The sequence below is a fragment of the Patella vulgata genome, chromosome 6 (genome assembly GCF_932274485.2).
Source record: "Patella vulgata chromosome 6, xgPatVulg1.2, whole genome shotgun sequence".
Lineage (NCBI taxonomy): Eukaryota > Metazoa > Mollusca > Gastropoda > Patellidae > Patella > Patella vulgata.
In genome coordinates, this window is record NC_065884.2 from 4,131,644 (window position 1) to 4,157,046 (window position 25,403).

The window sequence follows — 25,403 nt, forward strand, 5'->3', positions numbered from 1 at the left end:
TTGTATGTTATATTGTTTTATTGTATATCATGCTGTTTTATAATATAATACAGTAGTTTATATACAATATTGACGACATTTTATAATATAGGACATATTATGTACATTATAGTTACATCAGAGGATATATTTATTTATACAGGGAACACAGTGTATCCCAGCAAACACATTACGTTGCGACGAGAGTATTCTAATACTTTCTTTAAATAAACCTCTGTCGGAAACAATAAGTCAGTATTACGGGGAAGTTATTTTGATGTAAAATACGTAGTAAGGGGAAGCAATCTTACTGAGAAATCAATATTAAGGGAAAAAATCTTGCTGAGAAACTAATATTAAGGGGAAGTAATCCTGTGGAAATGATAAAATATTTGACTGTGTTAAGTATCTAAACCATTAGCTAAAATATTTGCAAAAAAAAACATTCAATAATAAAGACGAATTCTCTATTTCTGGCGCAGTGCCCTTTTCGATTTACTGCCCTATATAACACACCATACAGTAACAATAATAACATGACAAACATATATTTTATTTAAAGCAAATTAGTTGATATATTGAAATATCATAGCACCATTTAGTTACACAACATATAGTTTATATACAATTAGAATAACTAGTTCTTACATCGATTATACACAGTCCTACTGTTATACCATCAGTAATGTGAGTAGTGGGTAGCATCTTACTGTACTACCATCGGTGATATACAGTAGTGAGTGTGTTTCCTATTGTAATACCATCAGTGATGTACAGTAGTGAGTGGGATTCTACTGTAGTACCATCAGTGATATACAGTAATGAGTGGGATCCTAATGTAGTACCATCAGTGATATACAGTAATGGGTGGGATCCTAATGTAGTACCATCAGTGATGTCCAGTAGTGAGTGTGATTCTACTGTAGTACCATCAATGGTGTACAGTAGCGAGTAAGCGTGCAATTGTAATACCATCAGTGATGTACAGTAGTGAGTGGGATCCTACTGTACAGTAATGAGTGGGATCTTATTGTAGTATCATCGTAGTATTGGCTTTAGTATATAATGTACCATGCTATCAGTTGTCTAGTTTATATACAATATTTAATGTCTTTATAAATAAACATCTCTGAGTGTAAAAATCGCCATTTTTAATGTGTTTGTCTGTATGTTGACTTTTAGTTGTCAGAGGTAGTTTATCTTGTTGATTAATAAAAACTTTAATTCAAAATTTAAAAAAAATCTTATTAAATAAAAGAGTAACAGCTCTAAAGGTAATACATGACACTCTTACTTTAACTACAGATTTAGCTTTAAATTTTTTTCTCTGATTATTAAAAGATCATTTCGTGAGAGAGAACGGGACAGAGAGAGGGTGTGTTGTCCACTCAACAAAACCTAGAACATTTCATAACTAATATATGGTACAGGTTTTAATACAAGTCTTTAGCAGTGTAAGGAAAGTGAAGCCTAGGAATAGAAACCACATCACTAGAGTCAATGTCAGATCTTAAGACCTCAAGCATACCCACTTCGAGAAGCAGTCATGTTAATATTGTCAAAGGAGAAGATAAAGTAAGTAAAACTTCAAACAAACTTTAGTCGAAGTAAGAGTGGCATACATATTTTACTCCCTGGCGCCAATAAAATGGATTAAAAAATCCTAAAATACATTATTAAAATAACAATAAAGGTAATAATGTCAGAAATCATTTCATGTGCCATATTTATTTTTGAACGAAATGAACACAGATTTATAAGCACAAAAGATAACAGTGATTAAATACCTATAGGTTTGTGAAGATGTTTTAGATTCTAGCAATCTTTTTATCAAGTGAATAAAATCATTTCATTCCAAGATTCTAGCAATTGCAGTCAAATTTGATTCTTTTTATCAAGTTAATAAAAACATTTCATCCAAAGAGTTCTAGCAATTGCAGACAAAATTTAAATAAACTTCAAATAATTTTAATACATACAAACATTTTTCAGCCAGTGATATGGAAGAGAATATTTTCAATTTATCATATTGTTGTAAGTATTGAAAGGGTTTGAATTATTTTTGGATGACTATTCCTGCTAGAAAGGCATCTTTCACAATAATGTAATTGGCAACCCTAATTTAAACAGATATCTAAACAAAACAAAATCTTAAGTAAGTTTAATGCATACACATGGGCCTGTTCACTGTTGCAATCAGAAGACAAATAGACATATATAACATTTTAATATCATATTGTAATTTAATATGGTAAATTAATATACTAGAATACATAAAATAAATATATACACAAATAATATCTGGCAGTATTTCAATCTAAATTCCATTAATCATTCATAGTCTGAAGTATAATCAGAGTTTATGGTCTGAAGTATAATCTATTTCTAAACTTATAGTTTATGGTCTGAGGTAACATCTATTTCTGAAATCTGCAGTAACAATAGTTCAAAGTCTGAATTATAATCTATTTTTAAAATTATATTATATAGTCTGAATTATAAGCTATTTCTTAAATCATAGTTTACAGTCTGAATTATAATCTATTTCTAAAATCATAGTTTAATCTGAATTATAATCTATTTCTAAAATCACAGTTTATAGTCTGAATTATAATCTATTTCTAAAATCATAGTTTACAGTCTGAAGTATAATCTGTTTATTAAATCATAGTTGTACTTAACCGCAACAGCCTTCATAAACACATAGATAGGTGAAGTTAACAACAGCAGCAGCTTTACAATAAGAATAGTTAATTCACAATAATGAAGACATTTATAATTATCACAGTAATAGCTCCCCTCATTCTCTCTCATTAACCCTCCTTCCCTTTTAATTTATCTGAAGTGACCGGCCATGAGCCTATATAAAACTTGGCAAAAAACAAATTCAATCAATCTTTGGTGCCAAAAAACTATTCTGATTTATTTGTTCAGCCATGAGTAGCTAAAACTTCGCAAAAACAATTCAATAGATCTTTGGTTTTGGAAAACTCTTTGATTTATCTAAAGACTCCGGCCATGAGCCCAGCTAAAACTTCGCAAAGTGTCCGACCATGAGTCTAGCTAAAACTTCGCAAAAGAAACTTGACTTAATCCATGGTTCTGGAAACCCTTTTCCCATTTTCTCAGAATTAATTGTAGATTTAAAATGTTGAATAGTATGTTAGTAATGTTCCAATCACAAAGTTTCTATAGAAACAAATCAATGTTTTTCCAAATTTTGTGAAACAGATCTAAATTTAATAAACATGGCACATAGATTGACAATGTAAATTTTTAGTTTGTAAGATGATCACAACTTTTCTAAAGAATATGGTTAGGTTTATATATTTACAAAGTTTCTACACATATTCCTGTACTGCTGCCTTCTTCACTAATAACAACTGTATCATATCAAACAGAGATTTGATCCCCTAGCGAACACAGTAATCTGGACTCGCAGTAAATTAGGTTCGGTCATTAACATCACTGTCCCATATATGTCAAGTTAATTAATAAGTAGTAATATTAATTATTAATTCACATTAAATTTGAAACGCTAATAATAAAGTTTGAGGTGTGTCTCCATCATGCCCTTACATTTAATACAACTGTTTCCATGACGACACTCTTAACACATTCTGCATTGACCAGAAGGCCTACTTCAACTTGTTTTCCAGTGACGAAAAGGTCATCAATTCACAGGAGTTTTTTAACTTAGCTTTTCTGGAAGATGGATTTCATTGTTTTCAATTCACTTTCATCCCACATCTCAGATCAACACAGAGACGTCATAGGAACAATAGTACATCCATTTGACTCCATGATTGTCAAAGGTTAGACAACTCTTTGGTACTTCTCTACTGTTCCAAATTATGGACACACAAAAGTCTACTGACACATTTTTCATTGTTTAGCACAAATTGCGGAGGGATAAAAAAACAATCACGCATAAATCGCATAATAAAAATAATCAAGTATCAACTGGTTGGTATGGAACATTGGGTAATGTTTCTGTGTAGCGTGGGTTATTTTTAAAGATATTTCGGGTTATACTGCGTGTTTCAGCATGATGCGACGCTTGCGGAGATATGCTGGTCTCCATCTGATGAACTAAAGCTGTTGTCTCTGGATGTTGATTGGCTGAATCTGAATCAGCTGGTATAACAATAATTCTCTCCTGGGGAAGAAAATAAAACACATTTAATACTTCCCTCCCATAACCCAGGTCATATTGAAACACATATGGTTCAGTTTTATTTCAATAATTAGCTAGTAGTGGGAGGACACCGGACAGATGACCCTACTCTACTCCCTGTCACAAATCGTAAACCTCGCACTTGACTCAATGACAGACCTTATGATTAGACTTAACCATTCTGCCACCTCCCACATTGATCCAGAGAGAGAGAGAGAGAGAGAGAGAGAAAGAGAGGGTATTGTCTGAACAGTATCTCATTAGCAATATTAATGTCAACATGTTGGAATGTAATATTTTCATCCCATTTGAAAGGACTGGGCACACTTGCCTCTACTCATCCCAGAACAGTATGGGCCATTTGGGAACCATTGGCCCCTGCTAAATGTTTAAAAAAAAGTTTACTGTATCAACCAACCAACCACTCAACCAACCAATCACTTTTATTATAATGGAAGAATTTCAAGGTATCAAACCAGTACCAGTACTTACCTCACTTTTATTATAGCGGAAGAGTTGCCATCCACGTAAAGATCTTGAATCTGAATTGATTGTTTCTGTACTTGTTTTTTGATAATTAGGATTTGCGTAGGTTAAAGTTGAAAATACGTCAACATTATACCGTCGTCTTCTTTGTCTACTAAAAATACAATCATGTTTGAGTACAAGGCATCATACTTTAGTCTTAGGGGCATACAATTATGGAGTTGTTCCCCGGCATTACCAAATATTTGCACACCACTGTAGGTACATCAAATAAACCATACTAAACTTAGGCTGTCTGTCTACAGTTAGCTTCGCTTGAGAACAGACACTAAGCTAGTTGATCAACATTTTTAAGTCCTAAATCGACGATTTTAGTCGAAAACACTAAGTATACTTCGAGAATTTTGAGAAGTATTTATTCTGCTTCCATTTAATGGAATTGAATAGGTTTATTTAATCTTTGTGTGTATGTCAGATTTGAAATGGAACAGATCCGCATTACAAAACAATATACTTAGTTTTGGACATGGCGGCCATTCAGGACAGAGATTTATTCTCGAGGTATGAAGTAGATGCAAATAAACCAGATATTGACAGGCTATAATAAATATTGGAAAACATTGGCTTGATGCAAATAGTATTGAAGCCAGACAAGGGGGAGGTGGAGACCGTATTATCCCAACGTGCGATGTGGGCTTTTATATTGTGGCATCTGTATACAAGTAAACCATATGAAACTGGGTTTAAAGATAATTATAAAATAACCAAGAATTAATTATAAACTACATACCGTTTCCATACAATAAAGAAGATTATAAAACCAAGTAATATTAAAATAGTTATGACGAGTAGCGCTAAATACCATCCATGTAATTTAGAATTATCTGAAAATAAAGAAAACATTTTGATCAAATCTGTAAATTCAACAATTGAAACATTCAAGATGCCAAAGCTCCTTAATCATTCTAGAATTTTAGAATTATCAGAAAATATTCCCTCCTCCTCCCGATCTTATGACAGAGAGAGAGAGAGAGAGAGAGAGAGATGGGGTTTAACGTTCACTCGACACAAGCTAGGTCATTTCGGGACTAACATATGGTTTAAATTTATTTCAATAATTCACTTGCATGTAGGAGTCTTTAAGTGGGAGGAAACCGGAGGACCTGGGGAAAACCCATGAAGTTGGACAGACGACTCTACTCCTTGTCACCTACAACCGGGGAATCAAAACCTCGCCAAATGACTCAATGACAGGCCTTATGATACAGCGTGCACGTGCTAACCATTCAGCCATCCAATCCCCCTTTATGACAGACGGTAGACAGTTCTTCTTGATCTTGTACTATATAAATTGCATTGTGTAAGAGCCAAAATGGATAATCAAGACTTAGTAGTCTTGATTGCCAAGAACAGTGTCTACGATAATAAACAATCTACTACATCTTCAAACAGTGAAAAAGTAATTTGAATGAAATTTTCAATATATTCATTGTTCATTATCTATTTTGGAACTATTAGAGCAAGAACAGCCAACTCTTTATCTAAATCTTACATAATATACTATTCAAAAAAAGTAGGGGATATTTGATTTTGGGGGCATAATACTAAAATATGCAAATGACTACGAAAAAAGTCACTATAGAACCTAACAGAAGAAACATTTCCAGTTACATGTGACGCCCAAACGCACCAATAGCTACCGCATGGAATGCAGGTGATGCTTGGGATCATCATGGGGGTCCAACCCAAGATTTGCACGACTCTGACTTTGAATGTTACAGTCATTGTGGCATTGAATTCCAGGGTGGAAACATCAGTTTAATTGTTTTAGTGACCAGAAAACAAATTTTGATATGCGTCGGCTTACCCAAAATGAAAGGTTACGTGCCCTTGGCATGCTACAGATCGGCACAACACAGGCGGTTGTGGCGCGGACGATGAATGTTTCTCAATCTGTCATAAGCAGGCTATGGTCCAGATACCGTGATACACAATCTGTACAGGACAGACCACGCTCAGGTCGACCAAGGGCGACAACTGAAGCCCAGGATCGATTTATCCGTACCTTGGCCTTGAGAAATCGTGTCATCACAGCAAATCAGATCAGCGCTCGTCTTCAAACAGACACTGGTGGGAGAGTGAGTGGCCAGACGATTCGGAATCGACTGCATAGGGTTCACCTTCGCGCCCGACGTCCTCGCGTGATCCCTTGTTTGAGAGATCATCACATTCAGGCAAGACGTCGTTGGTGTAGGGATCGTCAACACTGGGATAATCGACACTGGAGCAATGTGATGTTTTCAGATGAGTCAAGGTTCACTGTTGATTTTTTGGACAGACGTAGGAGGGTGTGGCGTCGTCGAAACGAGCGCTTCCAAGACGTTAACGTCATCAGACATTATCGATTTGGGGGTGGTTCTGTTATGGTGTGGGGAGGCATCACTGTTGCTGGAAGAACGGCTTTACATGTTGTTGCAGGGCGTGTTACAGGCCAGTACTACCGGGACAACATCTTGGCAGTCCATGTTGTGCCGTTCGCACGACGTCATGGCCGCCGTTTCATCTTCCAGGATGACAACGCAAGATGTCACAGGGCCAGGATCGTTACAGGTTACCTCCAACAACAGAACATCACCACATTACCTTGACCAGCACTGAGTCCCGACCTCTCCCCCATCGAGCATGTCTGGGACATGCTTGGACAGAGGTTACGTCAACGTCAACAACGTCCTGCCAATGTCCAAGAACATGCTGCTGCGTTGCAACAGGAATGGGACAATCTGGACCAAAATGACCTTAGACGTCTCATTAGGAGTATGCCACGTCGGATCAATGCTTGTTTGGCAAACAGAGGAGGATCTACCCGTTACTGACTTGGTTGTGATGCTGTGGTAACTTTGCTGTTTGACCCCGGGTATCATTTTACCCTTATAATGGTCAGTCTGTGCCTTACTTAGTCTAACGATCATTTGGAATAAATCGATGAATGTGAACTTCATTTCATTTTGTCATTTGTTTCTTCGTCAGTTTCATTAGGTGACTTTAATAACACTTAAAAATCAAATATCCCCTACTTTTTTTGAATAGTATATATCTTTAATGTGGTTGTAAATGGATTTGGATTGTCTGTGATTTGCAGGGGCTAAGTGAGTGGGACGCAATGACGATATTTGCATCATGGTTTTGAGTTTTGCGCCGCAAATGGCAAATAATCATGCGGTTTCAATGCTGGTTTCAACATTATTCTGCATAATGCGAAAGCAATGTCAACATATACCTCGGGTGGTGGGTCATATATACTACAAATCGACTCTACCATGTTCCACACAGCCCAGAATTACAATCTGGTTACACTGAGAAGGACAGCCACCCCACCCCCTCCCCCGCACACACATATAAATATTGTTTTTGGGGGACCTTGTTCCTCATACAAAATCATGGGACACCAAGTCCCTGGTGATTTGTCAGTTGCCCTGCACAGTCTTTATCTTTAACAATAAAACACTTTCGTCACTCACTTTGAATTGCTTTTTGACATAAACCTTTCTTGGCATCTTCATCACTACATCTACAACAATAAAGAATAAATTTATTCTTAATTACTGTATAATAGAAATAGTTTTAATTATGTTTGTAAATATATATTGAAACAAAGTGATAAGGTCATCAGCATCCTACAACCTTTGAAAAAAGTTAAGTCAAATATGTTTCCTTGGAAACACAACAAATACTCTAGGTTGATGTGTGCACAAAGTTTTGTGAAGATATTAATATTTGCTGAGATATGCTCTGGAAACAAAATCGGGATGAACGGACAGAGCCCGTTTCAAAGAATCCTGATTTTGACTCAGCCATATATACCAAAAACTAAGTCAAATTTGTATCCATGGAAACACAATAATGAGATAATCTTAGAAATTACTAATCAGCAAAAGAAACAACTACTATAATAGGTTGATATTTACGAAGGTATATCTTGAATGGTTTATGACATATGCTTCAGAAGGACAGGGCTCATCTCAATATCCGTCCCTAACTTTGTGTGGTGTGGTTTAATAACAGAGGTGGGAATTTGAGTATCTCGACTCAGACTTGACTCAGATTTAAGTTGCATGAATAACCAAAATGGGACGCAAGACTCGACACTCGTGATGACTCGCGACTGGAAAGAGCTTCGGACTCGAGTCACGCACTTAGTTTATTCGCCATTGTTTGCCGACTCATTTGATGAATTGGCAACTTGAACAAGACTCTGGCTTTGTGAAGATTTGGTACTCAACTCGGTAGTTGGACTCGACTCAGACTCGACGTGCAGCGACTTGGGTCTTGACTTTGACTTGAGGTCCCATGATTTATTCCCACCTCTAGTTAATAAAATAACATCATTGAATAACTTACCTATTTTTACTATTACCAGAATTAATATCAATATTAGCGATACCTCCTGACAGTCCATCTCCTAGAGGAACTGAAATATAAATACATGAAGAATGTTCAGACAAGGGTGATTGGTGCCATCATGTTCGGTCTATGATTGTGGGTGCCATGGGAAGGTGATAATTTTATACCTACTAGTCTTCCAATTCAAAGTACCAAGGAGTCTTTTATGTGTAGTGTAAGTCCCTGTGTGGGCCCCAATCGCTACTCATTGGGAAACAATGATTGCTGTTTGAAATTAAGCCAAAGACACTGCCAATTACAGTACAATTTTTGATATGACATCAAAATTCCAAGATGGCTGTGATGACATCATGCATGGTTCCTTTTGTACGCTTGTACTAGTTTTGTCTTGTCAAGACCATGACTTGAATACATCGTAATTCAAAGTCAGTACTTCTATTTGGTATATACCGGTACTAATTATAGTAATCTAGTGATTGATGGTTTTAACAAGAAGAATGGATACTCACATCTAAGACAAGGTCGATTGTCAGGTTCATTTGGACATTCACAGACAAAATCATTAGGTAAAGCTAAACATAGATGTGTACACCCTCCATTGTTATTACCACATTGATTAATACCTGTAAATATATTGTTACAAACCATTCATTAATACCTGTAAATATATTGTTACCATAGTTACTATGACCAACCATTTATTAATACCTGTAAGTATATTGTTACCACAGTTACTATGACCAATCATTCATTAATACCTGTTACCATAGTTACTATGACAAACCATTCATTAATACCTGTAAATATATTGTTACCATGACAATCCATTCATAAATATCTTTAAATATATTGTTGCCATAGTGAGCAAAGTTACTACAGTGACTAGTTGGTCCCATAGTAAAAACAGTTTCCATGGTGATCCGCTGTTACACTATTATTAAGTGCAGGAGGACCGCACTACAGGTAAAACAAAAATCTGGTGATGCATTGGTAAGCACAGTATAAAGTATAATACTAAACAATTGTTAACATGGTGATGAGCAAGGTGATCCACTGTTACCATGGCGAGAATAGTTACTATGGTGATATACAGTACAAACAATTGACTGTTGAGCTTGATTTTTACTGTAGTAACCTATGGTGGTACATAGTTACTGTTACTTAGTGATGGTTTGCAATAGTTTGTCACTATGGTGATATGATATATCAACAGATACATATGGTTACTTTGGTGATTTACATACCTCCTTGTCTGTCAGCTGAAACAAGATGGATGTCCATCAAACCTTCAAGATTTGACTGTACAAGATGACGATTAGTGCCAGTATCTTTGTCAGCTCTTTCTATTCTCTCTGTCTGCCAATCTGTCCAGTAAATATACTTCCCATACTGCAATTACAATATGGCAGTATTTAATATATTTATATGTACTCTAATAACGGAGGGCCTGACAAGTACAGCTGTCTAGTCCTTCAGATGATACGAAAAACTGAGGTCCTGTGTATACATTGGAATGCACGTAAAAGGTCCCTTGGCAGTTGGAATTCGATATAAGAGTAGGCGATAGTGCCGCTGCCTGGGCAAAATTTCCCTCATAGCACACCGTATGGCGTATGCCCATCTTCATTAGCCCAGGTTAGGAGCAGAACAGTAGGACGTTAAACCCCATTTCATTTCATTTCATTTCATTTCTGTACTCTAATAATTTCAATTCATGCTTCACATTGGAATCTACAGACAACAGTCCTGACATCCTTATATACAATAATTGGGAGTTTTGTTATAATTGGGACAACAATCAATGGCTTATTATACACAGGTATGTCGTTTCGCTAAGTATTAGTAAAGTAAAGGTCATTAGTTTCTTAGATAACGATAAGAGGACAATTAACGAAAAGTCGTCCTATATAATAACTGTTCTGCTATTTTCACAATCGCTAAATTCCACCAAAGGATTATATTTAAATTGAACTGATCTAAAATACTTACCACGGTTAAATTGATCAAGTCTACAATACTTATCACAGTTAAATTGATCAAGTCTACAATACTTATCACAGTTAAATTGATCAAGTCTACAATACTTATCACAGTTAAATTGATCAAGTCTACAATACTTATCACAGTTAAATTGATCACAATCTGATTAAAACAAAGATCCTATTTTACTTCGTTTTTTATAGTTCAAAATTTTGTTTTACTTGTCTTTACTACACTAGGATTTGGAAGAGTTGTTATCATTGACCTGTTCTAGATGATGTGAGGGATTAGCCAATGAAACTGTCTGTTTTGGTGAGTTCTTGGCCTTTTTCAACACGGAACTGTGGGTAAACCAGTAGAAACGTCAACGCTGATTGATTAATCAATGTCTGACGTCAAAGGGTCAAAAGCCGCTCGTCTGACCCCTGATGTGAACTATGTCAGATCTTTATGTAGTGTAGGCCATCAAAAGTATAAAAAAAACAAAATGAAATATAGATCTGTATTTTAATCAGATTGAATTGATCAAGTCCATTTTACATACCACAGTTAAACCAAATGGATGAGGAACTTTATTTATCAATGTCACACGATTTCTACCATTTAAATCTGAGGTTTCTATTTTATCAAGTTTAGCATCTACCCAGTATAAACGCTTCATCTCATAGTCTATTGATAAACCATTCGGAAAACCTACAAATAACCAAACATTCTTATAGGTTACTGATTAGAAATGATTCCACGACTGATGTCTTCTGTCTTGTTCACATTTCATTACCTGAGTAGGGTCACACGTCCAACATTGTGGGTTTTCTCCCAGTCCTCTGTTTTCCTCCAACTGCTAAAGACCCCTACGATCAAATGAATTATTGAAATAAAATTGATCCATATGTTAGTCCTGAGAGATGATCTAGTTTTCGTCAAGAGGACTTTAAAACTCTCTATTCTCTTTCTCCCCACCCCCCTCTCCTGCTCTCTCTATTTCCAAAACTTCTATTAAAGATACATTATGGGAGATTAGATAAAGAGTTGGTAGTTCTCACTACAATAGTTAAAAATACTAGATAATGTAAAGGCAATTTGCTGAAAATTTCAATCAAATTGATCCACCCTGAACCGAGAATTAAGCAATTGAATTTTGGGCCTAGTCTCGATCATCATTACTAAAGTCAGTAGGATAAAAAAAACATAGTCTCGATTATTCATTTTTTGATTTAATCAGCAGCAGCAGACCAGGTCCTAATCCAGTAAATATCGCAGGCTAGTGATGCCATCGACAGTTAATTGTGGTCTGGATAAGTTAATTAATGTCTAATTAATAATTTAGATAATATTTCAGGCCTAAAGAAAAACCTGCAATTCACAGATTTAGCTCTTGCATAATGTATGTTTAATTACATTTTTGATTTATTTATTGCCACTGCATTTGCCAAATTCACACATATAAATAAAACTGTCTTACCAAGATTATCATCATTAACTATAACTCGACGTGAGGAACCAGTTAAATACGCTTTTTCTATTTTAGGGTGAACTCCCCAATCTGTCCAAAACATCAAACTACAAATAAAAATGTTAAAATAGAGATTAAATGTCCCTGTTAAACATGAAATCAAATGTAGTTGAAAAAAATATCCAATTTTTAGGGCTTTGGATGAATGTTATATCTTGTAGGTAGGTTTCCTCTGGGTCTCATCTGTCTTCCCATCCTGATTTTCCGACGTGGTTTCCCCTTGTCAGTGGTGCAGAACGGAGGGCCTGACAAGGACAGCTGTCTAGTCCTTTGGATGAGACGAAAAAACGAGGTCCCGTGTATACATTAGAATGCACGTAAAAGATCCCTTGGCAGTTGGAATTCAATATAAGAGTAGGCGATAGTGCCGCTGCCCGGGCAAAATTTCCCTCATAGCACACTGTATGGCGTATGCCCGTCTTCATTAGCCCAGTATAGGAGCAGAACAGTAGGACGTTAAAACCCATTTCATTTCATCTGTCTTCCTCCCACTGCTAATAACCCTAATCGACAAACAGATTATTGAAATAAAATTGTATCACATGGTTTAAATAGTATTTATATCAAGACTATTATAAAATATAAAGGCTTAAAATACAGATGTGATGTCACCCTTTGATACGAGCAACTTGCCAATCTTGCCAATCGTACATTATTTATACTAGTGAAATATTGGACTCGTGTGACGTATTTCACTGTAAAGACATGTGCAGGGTGTCTGTATTTTAAGTCGTTTAATGGTCTCGAGCTTAAGACATTGCGTAATATATTGTAGAAACACTCGGGCCTCATGGCCCTCTTGCAGTTACAATGTCTCGCTCTCGACCATTAAACAATACATAAAGAACAGGATACGTATGTTAATTTGCTTTATTCTGTATAGGATGTATAATATATGTATAATATATGTATAATATATGTATAATTTCAAATAATATTTGATGCAGACAAAAACTAATAACAGTATTTTAGTTATGGTACAAATGTATTATATGATATTAGTCCTGTAATAAGTCATGGACGTTAAACTCCTGGGTCCTTATTCACGAAAACTTAACTGAGATAAAATCCAAATTTTAGTAATTTGATTGGATAATATAAGATTGATTTTAGTTCTTAGCCAATCAAAATTGAGGTATCTACTAAAATTTGGATTTTATTTTAAGTTAAAATTTCGTGAATCAGGGCCTAGTTCTCTGTGAGAAAAGAAGGGCTCCAAATAAAAACTCGAAGCTAATTACATGTTTAACTCACCCTTTTTTAGGAAAGAGAGCAATAGCTCGAGGTTCATCTAGACCTGATGATATCAGAGTTCTTCTACATGATCCATCTGTTCTGGCTACTTCTATCACATCACGTCCTACAATATACAATTGATAGCCTAAGAACAAATCCATATCAATGATACTATCCACTGCCACAACAGAATTGTTATCAAGAGGAAAATGACTATATCATTATGCCATCTGGTACAAAACATCTTAAAGTATGAATCCATATGGATTGAAACACTTTTCAGTTGCACCATTCTTGTCATTATCAGGATTAGTCTTGAAAAGCTGAATTATTTTTATCGTAACATCTCTACTCATGTGTCCTTCGAAATTTAAAATTAACTGCAACCAGTTTCGGTCTTTAATTCGTCTTAGAGCAAGTGGTTGTCATGCAGCAAATATCACAATCCCATATGACACACGTTTATAATAAATTAAGGACCGACACTAAACTAGTTTGTTGATCGTTAGGTGGGATTGAAAAGTCTCCCGCTTGAGAGAGAATCTTTTTAGATAGAAATTCCTTCAAAATCATGTGATTGACTTTTTGTAGGAGATCATACTTCACCTTTCCAAACTGATTTACAAATGTCATTTCTCAGTAACTATAGAGACTAACCTGTATCAGTCCAGTAACTATAGAGACTAACCTGTATCAGTCCAGTAACTATAGAGACTAACCTGTATCAGTCCAGTAACTATAGAGACTAACCTGTATCAGTCCAGTAAATATTTTTAGCGATCCAATCAACAGCGAGTCCATCTGTGGTAGAAAGTTGTTTCTCTATGACCGTTTCTACATTACTACCATTTAGATCAGCTCGTCTACAAATATATATCAATATATCGTACACTTAAAAAATATCAATACTTAAAATATATCAACAATTATATAAACATTTAAAATCAGGACTAAGAAGTTAAGAACAGATCCTCGGTAGCATAATATCTAATAGGGGATGGTCACAAAATTGTTTTCCTTCAGTAATATCTTACCAATTACATTTAAGAATAGATGTATTTAGAGAATGGCACTAAAAATATAAATAAAGAAACTTGTCATGCAGAAAACAAAGACACTTTCTCCAAATCACTAGAACTCCAATTGTAACCCTAATCACTTGTACCCACTGAAACTCAAATCAGATGTACCCACTAGAACTCAACTCACTGAAACGCAAGTCACCTGTACCCACAAGAACTTAAGTCACTTGTACACACTAGAACTCAAGTCACTTATACCTACTAAAACTCAAGTCATATGTACCTACTAAAACTCAAGTCACTTGTACCTACTAAAACTCAAGTCATTTATTTGTACCTACTAAAACTCAGGTCACTTGTACCCACCGAAAATAAGGTCACTTATACCCACTATAACTCGAGTCACTTGTACCCACCGAAAATAAGGTCACTTATACCCACTATAACTCGAGTCACTTGTACCCACCGAAAATAAGGTCACTTATACCCACTATAACTCGAGTCACTTGTACCCACTGAAAATAAGGTCACTTATACCCACTAGAACTCAAGTCACTTGTACTCACTGAAACTCAAGTCACTTGTACTCATTAGAACTCAAATCAATTGTACCTACTTGAGCCAAAGTTTTTTGTACCAACTGGAACTCAAATCACTTGTACCCAATCGTACCCAGACCCAACTCTGCATTTTTTTTATAGTTTAATCAAATGTGACAGGGGTCTGGAGCATTTTTAGCAATGATAAGAGCAAGAGATAAATGGGGTTTAGTGTCCACTCGACACAAACTAGGTCATTTCGGGTCTAACATGGTTATTTCAATAATCTGCTTGCGAGTAGGGGTCTTTAGCAGTGGGAGGAAACCGGAGGACCCGCAGAAAACCCACAAGGTTGGACAGGCGTCCCTACTCCTTGTCACGTATAACCCGGGAATCGAAACCACACCAGTTGACTTAACGACAGACCTTATGATACAAGGCTCAATTGCTAACCATTCAGCTATCGCACACCCCTCCCCCAGCAATATAAGATACAAGTAATAATTTCATTTTTACCTGATAACATCTAAATATACATCAGTATAATAAACTTTATTGTCTTTATAATCGTAATCAAGGGCAATGACATTGTGAAGGTCGTTGATAGGTAAATAGACGTCCGACCTGTCATCGGTATCCATGGAGATATAGCGTATATTGGCACGACTAGCAAATAATAAATATTCACTTGGCACTGAAACAAAGATGAAAGTTCTAATTAATACAGAATATCCTGTTTCACTAAAAATAATCCTGAAATTTGAAGATGGGTGATCAAAAGTTACAACAGACAATCTAGACAGACCCAGGTACACAAAAATGGCGTGGAAAAGGAGCAGCACCTCCTTGGCCACTCCCACTAAATATTGTCATATTTAGGGAGTGGGGTTTTACATAGCCTAAGCTTGTTCCTCATTCCTATTTTGATACCCTGAATAAAATTATTGGCCTAGAAAAAAAAATATGAATATCGATTGTTATTGTTTTTACAGATAATTAAGTTAACTTACTGTGAGGACATGTTTTCTTGTCATCGAGTAGAACAAGACCAGTCGGACAGGCACATGAATAACCTTGAGGTCGTGGCAAACAAAGATGGCTACATCCACCATTGTTGTTACCACAGCGATTTATATACGTTTCTGAAAAATACACAAATGATTTACAAAATATTTCATAGCAGCGAATTGATCACAATTAAATATCTCATCTTGCCTTCACTGTTGATATTTTGATATATTGCTGATTTATTAAAATATTTGGGGATCACGGTGGCTAAGAGGGTAAGACACTGGCTCGCTAGCCTGGAGGTCAGGTGTTCGATCCCTACATTGGCTGAGAAAGTTTCCCCATGTCAGTGATGCAGGACAGAGAGCCTGACAAGGACAGCTATCTAGTCATTCAGATGGGATGAAAAACCGAGGTCCTGTGTAAACATTGGCGTGCATGTAAAAAATCCCTTGACAGTTGGAATTCGATATAAGAGTAGGCCGTAGTGCTGTTGTCCGGGCAAAATTTCCCTCATAGCACACTGTATGGTGTAGGCCTGTCTTCATTAGCCCAGTTCGGAGCAGAACAGTAGGACGTTAAACCTCATTTCATTTCATTTCATTTTTAAAATATTTACACCATGGTAATAATCTCTGATACATCATCACATTGGAGATTTATAAAAAATTTTGATTTTCATGTGGTGAATTTATAGACACAAATTGAAAACATTAAAGTGATATTACATACCAACATGTTTCATATTGACTGCATGGATATCCATAATTCCGACTAAATTTTCTCTTATAATACTGATGTTCTTTCCTGTGTTTTTATTGGCTCGATTAATAGACATGGCCCTCCAGTCTGTCCAGTAGATCCAATTCCCGGAGACGGCCAGTCCATAAGGATGAGCAACTTTTGCTACGAGAACTCGGCGATAATTTCCATGTAGATCTGAACACTCAATCACCTAAACAAATATACAATCACATTAATGATCAGATTTTCCAGCATGGTTTCCCCTTGTCTTCATTTTCTGGGTTGGAGCAGAAACATAGGACTTGAAACCCCATTTTATTTCATTTCATTAATGATCATATTTCTTATTTTCTAAGTACAAAATGTTTAACAATAACATGCTGTCCTATATCATTTCTGTGGCAGATCTTATTTCAGATCTTGACAGAAATTTGGCTTGGATAATCTAATAAAAAAACAGATCTATCTTTTGTTTCATTTTTTTTATACTTTCGATAGCCTCTACTACATGAAGTTGTAGTGGTAGGTCACATCAGAGGTCATACGAGCAGCTTTTGATTCTATAACGTCAGGCATTTGATTAACCAATCAGCGTTGATGTTTCTAGTACGATACCCACAGTTCTGTCACTTCTGTGCATCGCACGCAAAGAACTCGCTGCAACTGACAGTTTTATTGGCTAATCCCTCACATCAACCAGAATGCGTGTTATATGACAACTTTTCCGGGTCCTAGTGTAACAAAGACAAGTAAAACGAAATTTTGAACTATGAAAAACAAAACAAAATAGGATCTGTGTTTTCATCAGATTGGGACTCTGCTGGTAACTGGAAAGTCACTACAAAGGTTTGTCAGTTAATAAAACATTTTTTAATATAACTAAACATGATATAACAGACCTCTGTTTTTGCATCACCCCAGATAATTCTTGAGTTTGCATAATCAACTGCAAGTCCATTTGGCCAAACCATTTGATCGGAGATTAAGATTTTTCTATTTCCACCATCCATGTCTGCTCGCTGTATGGAAGGATTTTTACCCCAATCAGTCCAAAACATATATCTACAATAAAATAAAATAAAACTTAGATGTTGTGTCAATTGATGAGCTCAACAAATACATGATAGACCAATAGAGTTAAGATCTTAAAAGGAGAGAGAGAGAGAGAAAAATGGGGTTTAACTAGATCATTTCGGGACTAACATATGGTTAATTTTATTTCAATAATAAGCCTGTGCATAGGGGTCTTTAGCAGTGGAAGGAAACCGGAAGACCAGAGAAAACCCATGATGTTGGACAGGCGACCCTAATCCTTGTCACGCACAACCAAGGAATCAAAACCACGCCAGTTGACTCAATTACAGGCCTTACGATACATCGCGCACGCTCTAACCATTCCGTCATCCAAACCCCTATTATATGACAGTGCCCCGTTAGACAAAAGTGTTAGACAAAAGTGTTAGACAGACAGGTAAGTTCACCAACTCATCAATTTCAGTCATGACTTGTACAGGCCACGAAATTTCAAATTTTGGCGTAACCAGAAAAATGGTTGCGGGTCTATGCTTTGCGTAACCATTTCCTTTGGTTACGCCAGATGACCATTGCATAACCAATTGGTTACATAAAATGGTTGCGCTGTTTTCATGTTTTATCAAGATTTAAATGGTGCTATTATTCATTTCCACTTGCAGTGAATGTATTTTTTAAAGAAATAACTTGACTAATTTATATTCTTTTATATTTAATATTATATTTTGAGGTTAAGCGTTTATGACTTTAATCCCACGGTGTCCCAATTTAAACAAAAAAACATTAGAAAAAAAATGTTCCACTTCACTAAATCCCTACATTTTAATAATGAGGGGAATCGGTTCCAAAAATTACTAATAGATTTTCGTTTTTATATCATATCTGACCTTCAAAAACCAGGAATGGTAGCTACCACATTGTTTTCGGTCACTATAGACTACATGCGTACTTCATATTACACTTGTCACTTTCAATCATTCATCCAAGCACGTAGCATGAGATAGCTTCACTCATAGGTCTCGACTGATTGACAAACAGTATTTATTATAAACCTCGGCACTCTATACTCAAAGTCTCAAAAGGAAACAGAATAGTTTGATGTCATGAAATAATATTAAAATAGACAGGACAGTAAAATCGTTTACATTATCGCTCGAGCGATGCTGGGAGAAGGGGGTCAAAGTTGACGCATACATACAGGTCATTGGTACTACAGCATGGCTATAGTGAAAACTGAAAGGAACACGTGTAGTAATTTCTTTGGAAATATAGCCGACATGTTAAAGAGTCAAACTCATTTCTCATTTTGTGTTTGAAAATCCAAAGGTACGCTTTCAATAATTTATGGCATAACTAATCATTTAAAGAATTAGGGGTGAGGGGCATTTTTAAATCAACCTGCTTGCAACTGGTCAATAGCCTACCTGGTGTCAAAATACATGATCTGTCAAAGTACCGGTAAGATGGAGAAATGAAATGCCAAGAATGAATGAATGGAGTTTGTGCTAAAATACAAATAATTTAGACCCGTGTCACAAAGTCATCCTGTATAAAAATTGATCAAATGTTTATAAATCTGTTAATGAAATTTGTTAACGTAAAAGAAATTTACGTTAGCGTAACCAGGAAATCGGTCGCACGTTTTTGAGCTGGCGCAACCGCACATAACAATTTTTTTTTTTCCGTAAAAGTAATTAATTTACTCACCCAGCATGATAATGTAAAGCTATAGCTCGTGGTCGATCTAAATCTTCCCAGAATAAAACTTTCCTCATATCTCCATCTAGACAAGCAACTTCTATTCGTTTATGACCGGCGTCTGTCCAGTATATCTTTCTCCCTACCGAATCCACGGCCAGTCCATCTGCCGTCTGTAACCCATGCTTTAACACATGTTCTCGCCGTGATCCGTCTAAATTTGATCGTGATATCGTATCTGATAAAGTATCAGTCCAGTAAACTTTTCCTAAAAAAATTTAATAAAAGCACTTTGGTTCAAAAATAATGTATCTTGAAATATTAATCTTACAGGTCATTATATAAAAGTTGTTTGCGCAGTCCATAAGGCTTGTCGCATCATTTCTTTTGTAGTTAAGTATTTACAAGAAACTAAAAACTGATTAAGAATAACAATACATTAAGTAACTGCTTGACTTCTAGTTCTGCCCTATGCTAACACTTTGGTCTCTAAGAGTGGGCAAAATATATTTCAATGTGATCAATGGTCATAACTCCCGCAGTAATTATCGGAAAACTGTGTATCAATTTAAAGGCAAGCAGATGAATTTTTAAAGATACCAAGGGCCATAACTCTGGCAGTAATCATCGGAAACCAATTGGACCTGGACTGTGTATCAGTTTAAAGGCAAACCGCTGATGACCAAAAGAATTTTCAAAGTTAGCAAGGGCCATAACTCTAGCAGTATTTATCAGAAACCAATTGGACCTGGAACACTGTGTATCAGTTTAAAGTCAATTGGATTTTAACTTTAGCCTCTGTTGACGCCAAACACCAAACAGACGGAGGTAGACAATATACAACCACATTACAATTATTTCTGTTCAAGCCTACCTTCTGCTTTATCAACATCAATAGCTATAGAGTTAGTTAACTCTCCTACTGGTATAACCACATCTGCATAGTACGGAACATCCAGTGATAACTTCCTTATATCAGCTCTTCTAGCAAATATCAGAAAATGCTGCATCTCTGTACAAAAAATAAATATCGATTTCAGAATATATCAAAGTTTTAATGCAAGATCCCTTTAATCAATGATATTTTTCTTGGGTTCAAATATCGGTTGACAACTAAGTCACACAGATTACAAAGATAAGCAAGTTCATGTCTCAAAACAACTACAAGTCACAAGGTTAAAACAACTACAAGTCACAAGGTTAAAACAACTACAAGTCACAAGGTTAAATATGCATTATATAAGAGCTAAAGCCGTCTTTTCTAGGTTTTTATTTTGGCTTCAAATGTTATATAAATTATTATTCAGACATTTATTCACATGACGACATGACGAGCCTATAATCAACTCTCTAGATCGTCGAATGCCCTAGTTTTAATTGGATTTCAACAATTGCGAAAATTAATTGGATAATCAAGTCTTGTTTGTCAAGGTACCATTGCTATAATAATGAACAATCTACACTAGATCTTATCAAGCCTTCAAACAGTCGTAACTTGGCTCAGAATAAAGTAAATTCAATGAAATTTTCACTATATTCTATTCTTGAGCTATCATAGTCAGAACAGCCAGCTCTTTATCTAAATCTTACATAATACACCTATAAACAAGCTCTTTTTCTCAAAACCAAGATAACAAACTTGGCTTGACAAGTGAAAGCCTGACTTGCCTTTAATATTCAAATAAATATTGTTTTGTATGAATTAAATATTGTTTACCTTCTTCACATGTTTTATTATCTGATTTTAACAGGATTCCAGTCGGACACGCACAGCTATGACTTGTGGGTAATGGAGCAACTAAACAAAGATGGCTGCATCCACCATTATTTTCACTGCATGTAGTAGGAACTAAAAAATGATAAAGACGATTTTAAAAATATGTAGTAACAAACAATGAACTAAAGACTTAATGATTTATTGAAATTAAGAACAGCAGCTCAATAGTTCGAGCAGTCCACAAGGGTTGTCACATATTTATTGTTTTGTAGCTAATGGGAGCATTTAAAAGACACAAAACCCGATCAAGAAAAACAACCCATTAAGTAATTAGCCTGTAGAGAGTCCAAAAGATGTTTCAAAGTTATCAAGGGCTATAAATCTTTCAGTAATTATCGGAAATAACTAGGCTTCTTCGTCTAATGAGTTTACATTTCAAGTCAATAGGATAATAACTGATGAGGTTGACAAGATTAAACAACCATATTTCAATGTGGGCGTTTCAGAACTACTTTACTGTCTAAATTATTGTCTAAATACCAATCTTATGCCCATGATCACACGATAGTCAGCAAATCAACGACAAAACATTGGCATACAAAAGTGTGGAATAGAATTCTGATTAATCAATTTGTTAATTCTTGTCTCTTTGATCGACTTCAACTTGTTCTCAAATTTTCGTTAGACTGAACGCTCTGTGCCACAGAAGGAGCAACATCTAGCAATGTTTTGCTCCAAAGTTTGTATAAGGTTGAGTAAGTAAAGTTTAATATGAATTAGCATACTAATACGATTCCCATTACCTATCACAGTAACCACCCCACTATTTCCAAGATCCTTCTTGATCAAAAATAAAGAATATTCACCAATATCTGGCAGAAAATGTCAATCCAAACACTCTCCTTAAATAATTCAAGAAAAATGGTCAGACAAAAAAGAAGAAAAGGGAGAGGGATAGAAAAATGCTATAAATACATTAATTTATGAACTACATTAGTGGGTAATAGGTGGTCTGCATCCATCTATAAAGAATTTTTGAGGTTGTCTCCCTTACTACAGTAGATTCTACTTACTCTCCTCCCTGTTTTGATGATAAACATGAATATCCATCAAATGTCCGAGATCCGACAGTAATACACCTCTCTCACGTCCAGTCTTTTTATTAGCGTAATGTATACTCTCTGTTATCCAGTCTGTCCAGTACATATAATCACCGTGTATCGCCAAACCAAATGGGTGATCTAGACCTAACTCTATCACATACTAAAATATAAAAATACAAGCAATCAAGTTTGACCATCTCCATCTCGAAGCAGAACAACCCTAGTCTGTGGAGACCAAATCCACAAACGTTATGTAGCTAATAATCTTAAAGGAGCGAAACCATTTAGTTTGGGTCACAGATATATAAATAAAGAGAATCTGGCCATCATGATCTACACACTGGGTTATGGGGAGCAAGAAATGTCACGATGTAATAAGTAACAGTCGCGTCTAAAGAGCCGAATGGTATGGGCACTACAACGTTGTTCTCTTGGTTAATCTCTATTATTTCACCTTGTGGTACCAACAGTTTTTGCCTAGACCATGGACGTAAATAAGTCATGATCGTGTACCTACAGTTTTTGGATAAATGAGTACCAACAGTTTTTGCCTAGACCATGGACGTAAACAAGCCATGATCGTGTACCAACAGTTTGTTGCCTAGACCATAGATGTAAACAAGCCATGATCGTGTACCAACAGTTTATGCCTAGCCCCTAAACAAGTCATAGCCATTATATAGCTTAATCTGTGGATCTAAAATTAAAAACGTAGACAGAAACTCAAATCACAATCCATTTAATCAAATCAACAGGTTTTTTTATGCAAGTCAAAAAGTTTTGTTCGTATTATAAAAGACTTGCGACTCATTTTGCTCTCACAGGTCACATCTGATTACCAGAATGAGGATAATCTTACCTGACGATGAAATTTACAATTTTATGATTTACCTTTCTATCTCGTCCTGTCAGTGTACTAGATTCAATAGTTTTCATACTGGCATCCGTCCAATATAATCTTTCATTATTATAATCTATTGCTAATCCATTCGGCCATGTTAGATTATCTTTAAACAATATTTTACGCTCACTGCCGTCCATACCAGCTCGCTCTATTTTAGCCTTTGAACCCCAATCAGTCCAATACATATACCTAAAATATAAAACGAATCAGTCTGTACCTAAATATATAAAACCAACCAATCAGACCAATACATATACCTAAAATATAAAACCAATCAGTCCAATAATACATATAACAAAAAACATAAAATATTAAAAAAAAACCACCCTGTTTTGTTGTGGTTATTGACAGGTGGGAACTCGAGTACTGTGACTCAGACCATGGTCCGAATTAAGTCACATCAATGACCCAATTTGCGACTTGAAATATTTTTTGTGACTCGGCAGTCGTGATGACTCACGACTTGTAAAAGTTTAGGACTCAAGTCGTGGTGAAATTGTGAAATTATCTGTGATGTCATTGTGTACAGTTAAACATGCATTATGCAAGAGCAAAATCGGCTTATTACAAGTCTTTCTTTAGGCCTGAAATGTTATCTAAATTATCAATTAGAGATTAATTAACTTATCCAGACCATAATAAAGTCTCGATGTCAAGGCTAGCCTTCGATGTTGACTGGATTACATTCCTATATGCCGTTGATAATTAAATCAAAAAAAGTGGATAATCGAGACTAAGCTGTTTATATTAATGATTTTAGTAATGATAACCGAGACTATGCCAAAATTTCACCCGCTTCTTTCTCGGCTCATAGTGGATCAATTTGACTGAAATTTTCAGCAAATTACCTTTACACTATCTAGTTTGTAACTATTATAGCGAGAACTGCCATTTCGTTATCTTATCTCCCATAACGTATCTTTAAGTTTCACGCACACATGATTAAATCACCTTAGATTGGTGCAATAATATAGCCCGGTTGGAGCTGACGTGCAATAAAACTCCATTACAACATTATTCGAGAGAATATTTCTATAACTTACCCTAACATGGGATCTACAACAATATAGCCCGACTGGAACTGACATGCCATAAAATATTACATGATTCTAGAGAATATTGCTATAACTTACCCTGACATGGGATCTACAACAATATAGCCCGGTTGGAGCTGATGTTACAACATGATTCTAGAGAATAATTCTATAACTTACCCTGACATGGGATCTACAACTATATCTCGTGGTTGATCAAATTCCTTCCATAATAAAACAGTTCTCATACTACCATCGAGATTTGACACTTCAATACGATCATTCTCAGCGTCTGTCCAATATAACTTATGGCCTACCCAATCTAACGCTAAACCAGCTGGACTTTCCAAACAATTTCCTACCACAATCTGATAAAAACAACACAGAACCAAACAATCAAACATTTTTTTCATCCTTTAATAGTATCAACACCAAGTTTGTTTTCGCATACCTACATGGAATATTTTGGGGGTAAAGTTTGTCTTTATAAAATAACATTTATTTCAATCTGATTAAAATACAGATCAATATTTCGTTTCATTTTATTATACTTTCGATGGCCTACACTACATGAAGATCTGACCAGTTATAGTGGAAGGTCGCATCAAAGGTCATGGAAGCGACTTTTGACCCTACGACATCAGACATTTGATTAACCAATCAGTGTTGATGTTTCTAGTGGGTTACCCACAGTTCCGTGCACCTCACGCCAAAATAACGCTGTAACAGACCGTTTCATTGGCTAATCCCTCACATCATCCAGAACGCGGGTTCTGCTCCGAACTGGGCTAATGAAGACGGGTCAGGTTATATAACAACTCTTCCAGATG

The 25,403-nt window shown here is 35.8% G+C and overlaps 1 protein-coding gene across 1 annotated transcript; it reads right to left on the reverse strand.

Moving 5' to 3' along the window:
- On the reverse strand, positions 1 to 24,686 carry LOC126825118 (low-density lipoprotein receptor-related protein 4). Its single transcript, XM_056101588.1, has 21 exons — positions 24,673 to 24,686; positions 23,527 to 23,728; positions 22,606 to 22,795; positions 21,533 to 21,664; positions 20,690 to 20,827; positions 19,825 to 20,083; positions 17,985 to 18,147; positions 17,074 to 17,296; positions 16,344 to 16,475; positions 15,850 to 16,027; positions 14,523 to 14,635; positions 13,791 to 13,896; positions 12,486 to 12,583; positions 11,568 to 11,716; positions 10,288 to 10,432; positions 9,553 to 9,666; positions 9,041 to 9,110; positions 8,161 to 8,210; positions 5,433 to 5,526; positions 4,649 to 4,796; positions 1 to 4,138 (listed from the first exon to the last, which is right to left on the reverse strand). Exons 1-21 carry the CDS (start codon positions 24,678 to 24,680, stop codon positions 3,932 to 3,934), a joined length of 2,919 nt encoding a protein of 972 aa, XP_055957563.1. The 5' UTR covers positions 24,681 to 24,686; the 3' UTR covers positions 1 to 3,931.
- Between the last annotated feature and the right edge of the window lie 717 nt (positions 24,687 to 25,403).